We start from the raw sequence: 15,756 nt of genomic DNA on the forward strand, positions 1-15,756 counted from the left end.
TAATGAAGTTTGAAGGGTTATATGTTTGGTATTGTAATTTTGATGAATTGTGTTGATTAATGTGGTCTATTGCGAAATTGGTATGGTTGATATTATCTGAAATTACAAATTTCGTTTTTTGAAATTATATAGACTCGTTGAATAATAGGTATGCTCAATGTACAAGTTTGCATAATTTATTTTCCGAAAGAGTTTTGCCCATTGGACGAGAATTTAAAGGATTCACCCTAGTAGATGAACCAAATTCTCAGTTGAACGAAAATGAAATCTAATTCGAAAAAGTTTAGGCTGCTGAGCGAATGGATTCTCACTAGGAAAATTTTGACATTAATTTTCGTAAAGCTTTAGTGGTGTTATATAATAGGACGTGGACTATGTTCGTTGGACAATTTATTGCAAAAAAATGTTCTAGTTCTAAGATCACTGGACAAAAAATATTGAACTATACTAGTTTGCACTAAAGATGCCTTCTTTTCTCAGTATATGCGGAGGTGAATGAAGAATCAGATAATGGTGGTGTGAGGGTGAGATTGGGATTGTTCTATTGTCCCTAAAAAGTATGGTGGGTGAGTAATGTGAAGGATGAAGTGTTGTTCATGTGTGAAGAGGAGCTTCGTAGGTTGGATTAAAGGATGGGAAGAAGATAATAGCTAGAAATCATGAATAATGTGAGAATGAAGATGTCTGGTGAAAGAAAAGGGACTGGTTAAAACATTTCAAGCAAATTTGCATTTCAAAAAATAAATGTATGTTACATATACATCACTTGTCAAATAAGCATGCGAATCACTCAATCCTTAACAATGTTAACACTGTCAACAAAATAGAACTTAATTGAAACATTTTATTGAATTTTAGAACACAATTGACATAAAAAGTAAAACAGAGTCATAAACTTCATGAAAGTAGCTATATCCTCAACGAGAAATTTCACACGTCTTGCCCTCCTAAGAAAAAATAGACCATAAGAAAGTCAATTTTTTGATAAATGATCCGTTAATGAAATAATACTTCCTATTCCTCCACCAATCATTCTTTTGCACAACATACATTTTGCACCAAAAAGGAATAAAAAATGGAATGATCAATTTAAGTACAGTACAGAACACTTCAACTTGAAATGAGATAAATTTAACGAAGCGTATATTGTAATTTGCCAGATCTTTCTCCCATCTTCTGCTGCTGTAACTTTCAGCGTGAGAAGAAGCCTTTATCTCAATGATGGGTGCAGAGTATATAGTACGGCAATCTGGTAGTGAATGTGTAACACCACTTAAAAGAATAAGCAGAGGCAATTAGGAGTAACTTTAGCATGCAGCAAAATTTTTTATGACTTCAGGTCCTCAGACATTGCAGAAGGTATACAATGTGTGGTGAGGATATCCAAGGTTGCAGCCTTTGCAGTACTGGTCTTTAACACTACTATCTGGCAGAAAAAGGGTACTCAGAATTTGAAATCAGTCATATCATAGCAAAAAATTTATAGCAGACTATACTCATTTGATAGATTTAATTTGAATAAGCAGAAGAGAATGTAATTTATAATAGATATGTCCAATTCTTTGAAATTAAAAAAAAAAAGAGTATCAGAATCGTTCTTATATCCAATGTTAAGAAAACAACAACACGCAAGATTAATAAGGTAATCTTCATATAAATTGGTACCTTTTTATTCATAATAGTTTTTTAACTTGTTAGGATTAATATGTATGGTACATATGTTGGATAGCCGTATTAATCGTAGTCTTAATCGTAGTCACTCCCATGCCTAGGTTGTGGCCCCAATTGCAACCTCAAGGGCGGCGTTTATTTCACACCAACTAGATATGTGATTAAAATAAAGTTAATAAAACTAGGACAATCCTAACTTCACAGGTTGATTTTGAAGGGTTAAGAGTTAGACACTTAGCCTAAATTCTAAGACCATAAAAAAAAAATCAAAAATTTATTTCGAACAAAATAAGTTGGGGGCATATATCTATTTAACATGAGCGACACAATGAACCGACTGGAATATGTCAATGAGGAAAAACCTGTTGGTATTCCAGATCAAACTTTAGATATTCATCATCACAGCTCTCTACCATCGTGGCCAAGTTCTGCAGATTCTTCACAGGTTTACCATTGAAAGCAAGAACCTACACAGGCAAAGAACAAAACTTAATGGATACTACAATAATATAAAAAGGTAATATCTGCATGATATTCTCTAACCTGAGTGTTTACTATCTCTTCATATCCAATATTGATGTCAGACACAAGAACCTAGCAATATAGCACATTTCAAGTATGAGCACCTCTAAATCTGGTAATGGAATGGTAATAAACAAACTAAAAGGTTATCGAGGGAAATCTAAAAACCTGAGAAACAACTACAAGCTGTTCATCAACAGACTGCGCCATAGAATGTAGATGCTTGTCCAGAAGCTTCACCGGTGCATCAAATTCATAATCTTTACCATACTGGATATAAGTAAAACAAATCAGAAAATAAAATAGTAATGAGTATAAACTAAAATACAAAATAGTCAAAACATACACAAATTCCTACAACAAACAAACATCAGTTTCACATTCTTACACAATTTGTACAACCACAAAACGCAATGCATCTATAACCATGGTAGTTGAATCGCAAATCATATCGCATATCGAAAAGCTTATTTTTCGTACGTGAATTATTTCTTATCATGAACGGTAAGATTCATAGACATTTAAAAAACGTAACTCAAGACATACAAATATGTAAAGATGTAACTAATAATAACAACCACATTAAAAAGTGGTTACACGATGGATAAATTAAGTTAATATTATAACGGTTGGATTGGGTTAGGTTCTAGAAGTTGAGCGAGTGGGCCTTTTGGCACAACTTGTTGAGCGAGACTGAAAGTTGTTCTATCATTTCAATTTTAACTACTTTGTGTTCTGATATAATTATGATAAGGTTAGGAGTTAATGATGGAATTATCTATGTATGTGATCTAAGTGATGATGATGTGCCTGATCCAAGGTGGATTAGGCCTAAGTTTCTTTAGTGTATGCATTGCTATAAAGATCTAATATTGGAGGTTATCCTGACACCCTAATAATCATCTAGACTCATGTTCAGAAAAATAGGTTATGTGGTGAGAGTAGTAGGATGATAGGTTCAAGGGGAAGGTTTATACTAGAAGGAATAAAAACTGACAGATAGTTATGACTGTCTGAAGGATAGTTTTGTTGTCTCAGACTTTTAAAAGTTGTTTAGCAGTTTTTATCTTTGTTTTGGAGGTTTTGTAAATCTAGGAAAGTGGAGAGTCTTGTTCTCTCGAATAACCAGAAGTTGTATGTGTGTTTCAGTTTCTCCATTTGGAGGAAACCTAGTTTATTGCTGGAATAAAGATCTATAGTTCTCAAGGTTGTTTTGCATAGGTCTAAATACCTATCATTGGTATTCAAAGCCTCTTTGCTAGTGAAGTGAGGGCCCATTAGAGGTTATGGTCAACACAAGAATGGAGGCACGATGGGATGGGTTGGAGAAGATCGTCCAACTGAAGAGATGATTCAAGGACTGACGGGGCTGGTTGAATGCCTAACATCCCTTGATTCAAGAGGACCAAGATTTTGTTGCCAAGGATGGCCATGAGGATAATGGGGAAACGAAGAAGGAGGTTCTTTTTGGGATTTCTGCCAAATGGAGGAAGTTGGACATTCCTGTGTTTACAGGGGACGAAGCTTATGGGTGGACAAATAGATTATTGTGGTATTTCCGTTTGAAAGAGGTTAGTGAGGAGGAGCAAATGCAGACTATTATGTTGGCACTGGAGGGGAAAGCTTTGAATTGGTTTCAATGGTGGGAAACATGCAATCCACATCCCACATGGGAAGTCTTCAAAGACGCCGTGGTTAGAAGATTTTAGCCAACAATGCTGCAAAACCTGTTTGAAATTTTGATTGGCCTATGCCAAATAGGGCAAGTCGGGGAATATATTGAGCAATTTGAAAAATATGCAGAGTTCATGAAATGAATGCAACAAGATTATTTGATTGGCATATTCTTGAATGGTTTGAAGGAAGAAATATAGGCTAGGGTAAGTTGTATGAGCCCAAGAATCTTATTAAGTTTATGATGAAGGCTCAAATGGTAGAAGAAAAGGTTAGAGTCACCACCAAGGGGAATCTCTCACTGTGCAGCTTCAAAGTAACACCTACGTACAGTTGTCGTACTCGCAGTTACTCAAAAGAAGGGGGAAATTCAATGGGTTTTACCAACTCCAACAAAGGAAGTGGAGAGCGCAGTGGCTGTGTGAGCACCATCCATAGTTCTCCTTCTGGGACTCAACAAGGAGAGGCACCATTTAAAAAATTGTCCCAAGAAGAATTGCAAGATAAAAGAGGACTTATGTTTCATGTGTGATGAGAGGTTCACGCCTAACTATACTTGCAAAAATAAACAGCTCTATATGTTGCTTATTTCGAAAGAGTATATTCATGAGTTAGGAGAATCTGCTACCTGCATTGATGAAGAATTTCAAGACTTTCACCCAGAGCATAAGGTGTATCTTCATGGAGTGGGTGTTGATAGGTTTGATAAAGTTTACAAAATAAGGAAAAAAGAAGGTAGTTAGTACAACTGAAAACACCTCCTACCCATTGAAAACAATTGGGAAGCTGCTACTACCATCAATAAGAGGTTTCCTACTTTTCACCTTGAGGACAAGGTGAAACTTCATGGAGGGGAAGGTTTATACTAGAAGGAATAAAAACTAACAAACAGTTATAAGTGTCTGAGGGGTATTTTTGTTGTCTCAAACTTTTATAAAGTCTGCATGAGCAATTGTTTAGCAGTTTTTATCTTTGTTTTGGAAGTTTTGTAAATCTAGGGAAGTGGAGAGGCTAGTTCTCTCGAATAACAAGTTGTATGTATTTCAGTTTCTCCATTTGGAGGAAACCTAGTGTATTGCGGGAATAAAGATCTACAATTCTCAAGGTTGTTTCACATAGGTTTGAATACCTACAGGAGGTCCTAGTCTAGGGGTTTTACCTTAGCCTAAGACGATAAGGGATTAACCTTGTGTGTAGTAGGATGAAACTCATTGGTCATGACTATGCAAAGCAGTAGAGGCCACCATAAGTGGAAAACTTGCTAGAATATGATATCAATGCATGTATTTGGATAATTGAGTCTTGTTTAGTCTTTATTTGTGATATGTTTGTCTTTATCAATGATTTGTATGTGATGTTAACTTTAGTTCTATTATATGAAAACTCTTTTGCAAATTAGCTTACCCTTTTGTTGTGTTTTTGTCTTGTGTTCGTCTTTCTTCTTTTGCTATATCACCAGATGAGGAAGCAGGAGTTGATCCAGCAGAGGGTGAGGATGATGTGATTGTTTAGCTTTAGGTTTAGAGCCTTTGTAAATAGATCCTTTTGAAATACTTGTGTTCTATTTGTCATGTTGTAGTTTCCTTCCATTCTGGATATGTATGTGAGCAGAGTTATGGCACCTAGGCCACCTCCACCTCTAATATGCCAAAACTAGACAGAGCTATAGAGTCCATGGGAGCTACTTTGCAACTAGCACTTCGTTTGATCGATGACCAACCGAAACTGATCTGTTACCCATTCAGTAGGCTGAACAACCCTCGGAAAAAGAGTTTACCAACATAAGCATAGCTTAGCAAAGGTAAATCTTGAGTCAACTAAATAACGAGTTTAAGGTACATTTGGACCTTGATTAGGTCAACTAAGTAAAATTCCATTTCAAATAGTATAAATAAAGGATCCAAGTAAGCTCAAGTTTGACATTTTAGCCAACTATGAACCATGAAAAAGACATTTTATACCTTAATAAACACACTATGACCTCTTTGACTTTGACAAATCACCACCATCCCAACTAATGCTCGCTAGAGTATTCTCTCCCTATTATGTCAACCACAACAAACCACTTTTTCGATGAAGGAAACCAGTTCAAAGAAAACTCACAAGGGCAAAATTAGAATTCCAAAAAATGAAGGGATGCACATAAAAATTGATGGGGTTCTAGAAGCAATTGCCAAATTTAATTCATCTAAATTCAAAATTCAAAATCCAAAAAGCAATAAGGAGGGACAAATATAGAGAACATTAAGCCGATCCAGCAAGATGACCAAGGAGTGAATGAGACGACAAGGAAGTGGTGCATATCAAGCATGATGGAAGGTCAAGAAGAATGGGAACAAGGGGAACATGCTAGGAATTTACAGGGAAGAAGTGCCTAGGGCCTTTGTTAGGCTTTGTTATAAATGTGGACTCCATAGACCTTCATCAAACAAACTAGCGAGATTAATAGTAGATTTATATAATGACAGGGAAGGGACTAGGAAGAATAGATACGTCTAAATTAACCCAAAAGGAAGGACACAGAGGAATTCACCTGTTAAGCAGTTGAGTGTTTGGACTAAATACAAATGAAGACTAAAAAAACATGAAACTAATAAAAAGAATCAAGGGTTTTGCAATGCTTATCAATAAGTTAGCCAAAGCTTTTTGATGGTAACTAGGTGATATTACCTCAAGTTAAGTATTTCACAAGACCAAACACATCAAGATAGAATGCCACTTCATATGTGAAAATATTTTATCAAGGAACATTGCCACTCAATTTGTTAATTCTAGTTATCAGTTGATCAATATATTCACCAAACCATTGTGGGGCCCTAGGATTGACTAAGTATGTTATAGCTTGAGGGGAAGTGTTAGATATACTATAGATATATTTTGTATATGACCTTGGGTCCATCCCTATGTAATGCTTTGTGCAATATATGAATATGAGTTCCTCGGCACTGCTTAGACACAAGGGGATTACATGAATGTGTACCATTTCTGTCAACATATGCAACCAATTCATCAGCTACCAACTTCATAAAGTGAAAAAGCCCAAGAAATGTCATAAGTTTAAAACAAACAATTTCATGAGTTAACACAAATATTCTGCTTATGGCAGTGACGTAAGAAAACATGTGAATTCAATCCACACAATAGCAAACAATTGTTTGCATACAGCTCCCCATAAAACAGAAGAAAATTAGCCAGAAAGATAAGACACGTGGCAGACAAAACAGAAGGGTATGGGAATCAGCAATTTGTACAAACAGTATATACAAAAGCAGAAACAGCATGTACTAAAGATAACTACTCACCTCAGAACGAAGATAGGGGACAGAAACAGCCGTAAAAACAAATCCAGCAATGATGTAATACGAAGGAGGCCTGCCTTTGATGTGTGCTGGAACAAGTCGCTTATGAGTTGAAAGTTTTATATTAAATTCAAGTATCTGTGAATTCCGGAGAACCTTTACTTGAGCTCTATCCCCAGTGTACTTCTGAGAGACAAGGTAACTGAAACCAATGCGCTCGCCGTGCCTGAATGGAACTACAAATTTATCCCAGAATTAGATTTTAGCACTGAAGAACTATACAAACTACTAGTACTAAAAAAGGATATAGTTGATTAGTTAAAAACAAGGTTCAAGAGAAGTTTAGCACAACATCAACAATGGTTTCCATTGGTGCAATGAAATAAAATTTATGGAAAATATATCAATTTAAATATCTTTTTCAACATCATTTCTTAGCATAAAGTATAATTAGCAACACCTTTTCTTATTTTGCATTGCAAACAAGGTTTTCAAATGTTTCAAAACAACCATTACACTTAACACAATTGATGTATGAGTAATGCCAGCAATCATATTTTATTATTCCATATTTAGCAAATTATAGTTAAAGTGTATAACATAAATATCCCTTAACCATATGGATCTAATTACATCCCTAAATAATAGGGATCTGATTACATTAAGCGTTGTTATTATATTTTCAAATATAGTTTTCCAATCTTGTATATTGCATACAGAGCTTTTAAATGTCTCAAATGGGAGTGCGGACACCAGAATCATACAGATCGAAAGCTTTTCAAATGTTTCAAAACAACCATTACACTTAACACAATTGATGTATGAGTAATGCCAGCAATCATATTTTATTATTCCATATTTAGCAAATTATAGTTAAAGTGTATAACATAAATATCCTTAACCATATGGATCTAATTACATCCCTAAATAATAGGGATCTGATTACATTAAGCGTTGTTATTATATTTTCAAATATAGTTTTCCAATCTTGTATATTGCATACAGAGCTTTTAAATGTCTCAAATGGGAGTGTGGACACCAGAATCATACAGATCGAAAGCTTTTCAAATGTTTCAAAACAACCATTACACTTAACACAATTGATGTATGAGTAATGCCAGCAATCATATTTTATTATTCCATATTTAGCAAATTATAGTTAAAGTGTATAACATAAATATCCCTTAACCATATGGATCTAATTACATCCCTAAATAATAGGGATCTGATTACATTAAGCGTTGTTATTATATTTTCAAATATAGTTTTCCAATCTTGTATATTGCATACAGAGCTTTTAAATGTCTCAAATGGGAGTGTGGACACCAGAATCATACAGATCGAAAGCTTTTCAAATGTTTCAAAACAACCATTACACTTAACACAATTGATGTATGAGTAATGCCAGCAATCATATTTTATTATTCCATATTTAGCAAATTATAGTTAAAGTGTATAACATAAATATCCTTAACACAATTGATGTATGAGTAATGCCTCAAGAATTATTTCTTTTCAATATCAAGTCATTTAAATTCAAATTCCAAAAAGCATAAAGGAGGCAAACATACAATACAAATATGGACAACATTAAGCACATCTAGCAAGGAATGAATGAGAGGACAAGGAAGTGGTGCAAATCAAGCATAATGGAAGGCCAAGCAAGGGGTGTACAAGGAGCCAGAAGTTTGACACACTAGGAATTGCAGGCAATAAGTGCCAAGGGGCTGTTATATATGTGGACTCCATAGATGACCGTCATCAAACAAACTGACAAAATTAATAGTAGATGTATATAATGACGAGGAAGAAAAGAGGAATTCACCTGTCAAGTAGTGAGTGTTAGGGCTAAATATAGATGAAGAAAAGAAACCATGAAACTAGTACAAATAGTCAAGGGTTTTGCAATGCTTATCTTGATAGATAAGGTAAGCTATACTTGGCCAAAGTATTTGGGTGGTAACTAGGTGATATTTAGTAATATCTGCTTCAACAATAATTGTGGTAACTCAAACTTGGTGATTGATGCTATTGGGGGGAACTAACTTGATCTTGTGCATGTTAGGTGAGGAATTCAGGATACACTAGAATGGACAGGAGTCAGATGTAAATTTAGTTAAAGTTGGAGGAAAATCCCATTCACCTTGCATGAGATAAAAGGTTAATGAGGGTTCTAGAAACTAATGAAAAACATTGCAAGTACACATCTAAGTATCTCTTGACAACCTCCATTTGTCCATCTTTGGGAGTTCCTTAGGTGCTTATGAAAATTTGATCACAATCCAAAACAGTAAAATAAGGAAATCAAAGTAGACAAGCAACCTCCTTAACAAACAATTCCTGTCAGGAATACAGACGTGTTGCAATAGACCAGCTGGAGATAGTGTGAAGCAGTTATTTCTTTGGCATGTTTCACAAGCAACAACATACGCTTTACTAATGTCAGACCTCACCAAATAAACAAATCCAGCTATGCATTTTTAAGTTCTAAAATACCCCAAGCGCCCCATAATTTGATTAAAACATCAAATAAATTATCACAGCCCACACTATTTCTTGAAAGTGCAATAATATTTGAAAAACTTGAATTCTTAGTCAGCTATTTATTTACAACCACATGTGTTACAATTATAGCAATAAAGACCTTTTTATAATTACAAAAAAAGAGATCACATCCTTATGATTACAAATAGAGTAAATACCCAAATTGGTCTATGAAAGATGAGTCTTGGCTGATAGGTTCTTGATTAAAATTTTCATGTAAATGGGTTGGTGAAAAATTCATTTGCTTGCATATAAGTCCATTATGCATATTTGATACATAAATAAATCAATATAAATAAGTTACATGTGTTAAACGCACAGTTTCAACTCAAAATTTTTTCTTATAGTTCAACAACATGCATAAATCATCTTAATGTGATCACTATTTGTTTTAGAATAAAAACAAGCCAGATTACCTGTTCCATCATTGGCAATATTGACACCATCAAAACTGAGAATTATATCAGATGGCTTCAAAACATGGGATTCTGGAGCTGTTGGTTCAATTCTTCTAATACGCACACCTTTTTTGTCCGGTCCCATACCCATTGACATTCTCAAATCAGGATTTTCCATCTTCTGCCACTCAACTCCAAGGATTGGAAATCCTGAAAGCCAAGAAGTTAAAGACAACTTTATTTAAAATCGTGTTATAACAGACAAACTAAAGTACACAAAAATGTAAGTGCCATAAGATAAGGAAACCACTCTGAACAATAAACAATATTGTTTATAGAATTCTCCCGTTAATCTTTCTATATCACTTAACCTATTTATTTATTGTGTATCTCTTTTAGATATGCTAACTTTAGGAACTTTTTTCTTTCTTAGTCTTTATTCCATAACTAGATCCAATAACACATTTCCAAAAGCTTGAACGTAAAACGTAACTTTTAAGCTTGTTAAACCCTAGGAAAGATTTAAACAATAAGATGAAACCATGTGTTTTTGAGACAGCACAGGTGCTTTATTTATATTGAGAAAAAGGAATCAATACATGAATAGATGATACCTTTAATGATAAGATTAATGTAACAATGAGACTGAGAATTAGAGAGACGATGTATTATTCAATAAACAGGAACAAAAGAGGTTTTAGTAAACCTTTCCCTACAAAACCAGACTAGCCTCTAGTTTGTCCCTGCCCGAAAACATTCCTAAAAATCCCCCTCTCTCCAGGATTGACCCTCTCTCCTACATTCATCTGCCTCCTCCCTCCCTTTCAGATACGTGTGCAATTCTGTTACAACAGAATCATGGTGCGTGTGTGTGGACCCCAAGCAATGGGTTTCCACTTTCTCCTCTCATAAACCTTTTGGAACTTCCTAAATTGCCCTTCCCTTCCTTTTACTGTATCATCTAATAACAGAAATATGATACGAAGCAATGTTACTAGTGGATTGGCGTGTTGCACACCATTTCACAGTTTTCAAATGTTGTCGAAGATAGTTTAGTTGCAGTTAAGATAAATAAAAGAGACTATATTTAAGAGTAATTGAGAGAGCTTGAAAACTCTCCTCATATTTATATTGATAGGATCCTGATTCAATGAGCATAGGTAAGATCAAATATAATCATACATACTTAGATACAAAGATAGGATCCTAATAAGTATATAGCATTTTCCCAATACAACTACTTCCTAACTATATTTAATGCCTATTCTAACAATTGTAAGGCAGGAGAAAAAGGTGACTCAACAATACAGGTCTAGGCAAAATTATGCGAACAAAGGGGGTTTCCCATGAAGCTTTCAACACTTATTAATCATATGTAGAATGCAATGGCAATGTTTACATTTTGGACCACTTTTAGAATTACCTATGTGAAAGCGTCTGATAGGGTTTTCCCCTAAAAATGACGTATGTGTCTTTGTGTTTACTTTTTGAAGAAAAGAGTAAAAATGATACGAAATACATAGAAAGGTTTACTAATGATCTCAAAATCTAATAAAGGGTTACGCATGTGGCAAGCCATAAAAGCCTAAGGTCATAAAGAACATATTGTGGTTATCAAAATCCTTCTTAACATTTGCAGATGGTGGGAGGAGCACATTAAAATCATGTAAGGTTGCATGAAGCCACCCAAGATAAGCAAACATAGGACCCTCAAAATGTCGTCAAGCAAGAAGTGTTAAGAGATCTTGGTACACACAACACAAACATTGCATATTGGTATAAAGGGTGCAGGCCTCACTCCAAACTGATGCACACATCTCATGGGGATGAAAAATAGGTTTGAGATGTGAATAGTGTATTTAATAACACTATGTAGTTGATTATCAATCTTTATCCATTGTTCTCTGTTTTTAGTAGGAACAAATTCACCAGTGGTAGTGAGAAGGGATTTATGGCCCAACCACTTAACCATTACCCGATTTCAAAAGTCCAATTGGAATAGTTAGATTCGTTCATATTCTCAATATACTAAAAATATGGCTACAAAAGGTGGGAGAATTTGTTTTGGAGGTTGATGAAGTGTACGAGGACCATTTTTTCATAAAAGTAGCAAAAAAATAACCTAAAGAGACGGAAAAGTATATTGGAGCATCAGATGATGATTGTGGCTCGCGTCAATGATTGGATAGATTGTTTGGCGCAATCCCAACACAGTTTCACCAAAACGGTGAAGCAAATCTGGCAGAAAGGTTTACAAGAAAAATTCCTTTGGGGATGGTGGGTCTACCTGGACAACACAATTTTGAAATAGGCTCCAGATACAATGTTAAACTCTAGGAAAGAGAGAAACATGAGCTAAAACCATGTGTTTCAACGACAGCACATGTGCTTTATTTATATTGAGAATGGAATCAGTACAATACAGAGGAGAACTGATATCCTCTAATAACAAAGATACAATATAGGAATAAACAAAAAAGTTCCTAATAATATATATATATATATATATATATATATATATATATAATCTATATATTCTTAATTATATAGGATCAGTTCCTTATTCTATACTTATAACAGCATAAAAGACATACAAAACTACCAACCAGCTTTTAGATACCTGTATACGCCCCATTCTTTTCATAGTCTTGGATAAAATGTAGGATAACTGGGGTGGGTATCACATATCCTATATTCTCCACATCTTCATGTTTAAGAGACTGGAAAGCAATCCCAACACATTTTCCTTTATCATTGAGAGCAGGTCCACCAGAATTCCCGGAATTTATCGCAGCATCTATCTGCAAAGAAATTTGAAGAGACACTTCAACTTAACATATAAAAATGGACAACTCGAACAAAGATGGAAAAGTAAAAAGGGATGTCTTAGAACTTATGTTACCTGCAGTCCTAGAAGTTCTGTTGAACCATGAACATAAGAGAGTATTTCCATACGTGAAACAACACCACTTGTCACAGAGATTGTGTCACCTCCAATTGGATATCCAACAACAGTTACAGCATCTTGCAAGGCAGGCATATCACCAAATTCCACAGGTGAAACTCCCTCCCAAAATTCATCATCACTCACCGTCAACATTGCTGAACCATCGCGTTAGAAGGATAACAGACATCACAAAAATTAATTAATCAAGCGTATGTGTAAAGTAAACTAACATCTGCAAATCTCAAAAGAAAAGGCCAAAAAAAAGGAATGTGGTGGAATTAAGAATATAAAAGAAGCCACGCAAATCTTGACAGGCTGAGTGCTTAAAACTAATTAAAATGGCACTCTAACATAAAAGCTCTACCTTATTCCACTATGTTCCTGTTGGAAGTCCCACATCGACTAGAGATAAGGCCAATTTATAATATATAAGTGAGGTGCAAACCTCACCTTACAAGCCGGTTTTGTGGGGTTGAGTTAGGCTTAAACCCACTTTCTAATATGGTATCAGAGCCATGGTTAGTGCCTATCCTAGCGAGTTCTAAGTGGGCATTCTATTCTTCTATTCCACCCGCAATCGGGCCGCTATTGGACCACCCAATTTCTACTATCACGCACGAGATGTCTATACCTCGGCGTGAAGGGGGTGTGTTGGAAGTCCCACATCGACTAGAGATAAGGCCAATTTATAATATATAAGTGAGGTGCAAACCTCACCTTACAAGCCGGTTTTGTGGGGTTGAGTTAGGCTTAAACCCACTTTCTAATAGTTCCAAACCATGCACACCTCAAACATTTTTCCTTCCCTAACATAACTCTCTAAAATTCAAATAAAATTCAAATAAGGAATAATCATCAACCTCATTTCCATGCAAGGTTTCAAATGTTCAGTTACAACATTAAGGGTTTTGGAATCCCCAGAGTCTTCAAAGCTGCAAACCCACAATTGCAGTTGCATCAACCGCATTGCATTTGTTTGCAATTTCCTGCAATATCAAGAGTCACAGGGAAACCCTTACTGCAATTTAAAACCTTGTTTACATGCAAATCCATATCTCCTTTCCTTCAATAATCCATTAATTTCCCACGCTAGGCATGCAAGTCATATTACCCCCACCTCTCCCTCTCTTTAAATAGGAAAGCATGTTAGTTGTGATCTTCACATATAAAAAACATAGAACAAAACAAGGCACCAACTAAAAAATAAAGAATAACAGTGTTCATAATTTCGATCCCTCACATGACAGCAAAATATTAAGAAGGATGAGATGAAGTTAAATTGAAATACCGATATCGCACTCGGTCCCGATGGCGAGTACGGTCGCCAGGTATTTGGTATCAGAACCGCGTTTTTTGAGCTTGACCTGTGTGTGATGCTCAACGGAATGCGCGTTTGTGAGAACCCTCCGTCCCCCCACGATAAAGCCACTGCTGCTCGAGCTATACTGCCTCTTCCTCTGCCACGGCAACGAGAAATTAGGCTCTGTATGGACGCAGAAGACCTTCACTACCGCGTCCATCGATGGCACCACCTTCACCGTGCCCTCCCACTTAGGTATCAGCGGCGTCTCCGCCACTGCCGCACAATCCCCGTTCGAATCAGCCAGCCTAGAGCTGCGGCGCTCCGGCGATGCTACCTTGATCTTTTTGGAGCGGCCGCGGCGGCACCCTTGAGAATCCGGGTCGTTGGGTTCAACGGCTTCGGCGGTGGTGGCTGGAAGCGAAACGGCGTCGTTTATGGAGGCGGTGCTGTAATCTTGGGACGCGGTTTCTTCTTCAGTTGCGAGCTTGGGCTTTCGGCCACGTTTTCTCGTTTTGCCCATGTATTTCCTTGAGTGAGGGACTGACGAAGTTGGAGAAAGAGGGTTATTTGGAAAACGAGTCTAGGGGATTAAGTACCGCAGGAGAGAATTGAGTGGAATTCTTTTCCTTCCAAAACGGAGAAGGCGACGCCCATGAGTTGGTAGTAGTTCCGGGCTCAGTAGTTTGAATTGGGTCCAGTCTTTTACGTTTTGTAACCCCATTAATTTTTCCAATATTTTTCCTTGCGCCTCCAACTTTTTAAAGGAGGTCTTTCAGCACCTTTATATTTTTTAAACATCCAAGTATACCCCTGCTAGAAATTTATAGAAAGGAATGATATAAGAATTTGTTGCGTTTTAGTTATAGTTTTGGATTATGGAATTCATAATATTCCATATTATTTTTAGAGTTTAGAAATATTAATTTTAATTGAACTATACAATTTATATTGTAAATTTATCTTTTAGATTTAATAATTTGTAATATGAATTTCAAAAATAATATGAAATTAAAATTATATTATAGTTTTCTCTAATTTTTTTCTACTAAAAGGCTTTTATAAGATTTGAGAAAATAAGAGTTTTAAAAATAAAGTAGTTTTTGAGACTTTGAGTTTTTGTTTGGAAATTAGTGTTATTGAGTGTATACTTTGTTAGAACATAATTATTTATTATTTTTTTATTTTTATATTTTTGTCTAGGGGTAAAAGTGTCTTTTACTTTTATTTAATTGGTGTAGAAATTAATTAAGGGCTGGTTTGGTGTTTAGAAACTATAGAAACTCTAAATCAAAGAGAAAAAACAGATTGGCATTTTGGGAGAAGAAAAGAGAGCGACGAAAAACTCTTAGTTTAAAGAAAGATTTGTGGTGTTTTCGGGTTGTAGATAAAGTCTTATGA

The 15,756-nt window shown here is 35.6% G+C and overlaps 1 protein-coding gene across 1 annotated transcript; it reads right to left on the reverse strand.

Annotated features, from left to right (window-relative positions):
• Positions 1 to 958: 958 nt before the first annotated feature.
• LOC124843083 (protease Do-like 9) lies at positions 959 to 15,038 on the reverse strand. The gene is made up of 9 exons (XM_047319718.2): positions 14,344 to 15,038; positions 13,011 to 13,210; positions 12,729 to 12,909; positions 10,127 to 10,318; positions 7,170 to 7,402; positions 2,362 to 2,463; positions 2,215 to 2,265; positions 2,034 to 2,138; positions 959 to 1,426 (listed from the first exon to the last, which is right to left on the reverse strand). The coding sequence occupies exons 1-9, from the start codon at positions 14,876 to 14,878 to the stop codon at positions 1,328 to 1,330; spliced, it is 1,698 nt and encodes a 565-aa protein (XP_047175674.1). The 5' UTR covers positions 14,879 to 15,038; the 3' UTR covers positions 959 to 1,327.
• Positions 15,039 to 15,756: the final 718 nt, after the last annotated feature.

Source organism: Vigna umbellata, chromosome 5, assembly GCF_029865625.1.
Source record: "Vigna umbellata cultivar VRB3 chromosome 5, Vumbellata_1.0, whole genome shotgun sequence".
Classification (NCBI taxonomy): domain Eukaryota; kingdom Viridiplantae; phylum Streptophyta; class Magnoliopsida; order Fabales; family Fabaceae; genus Vigna; species Vigna umbellata.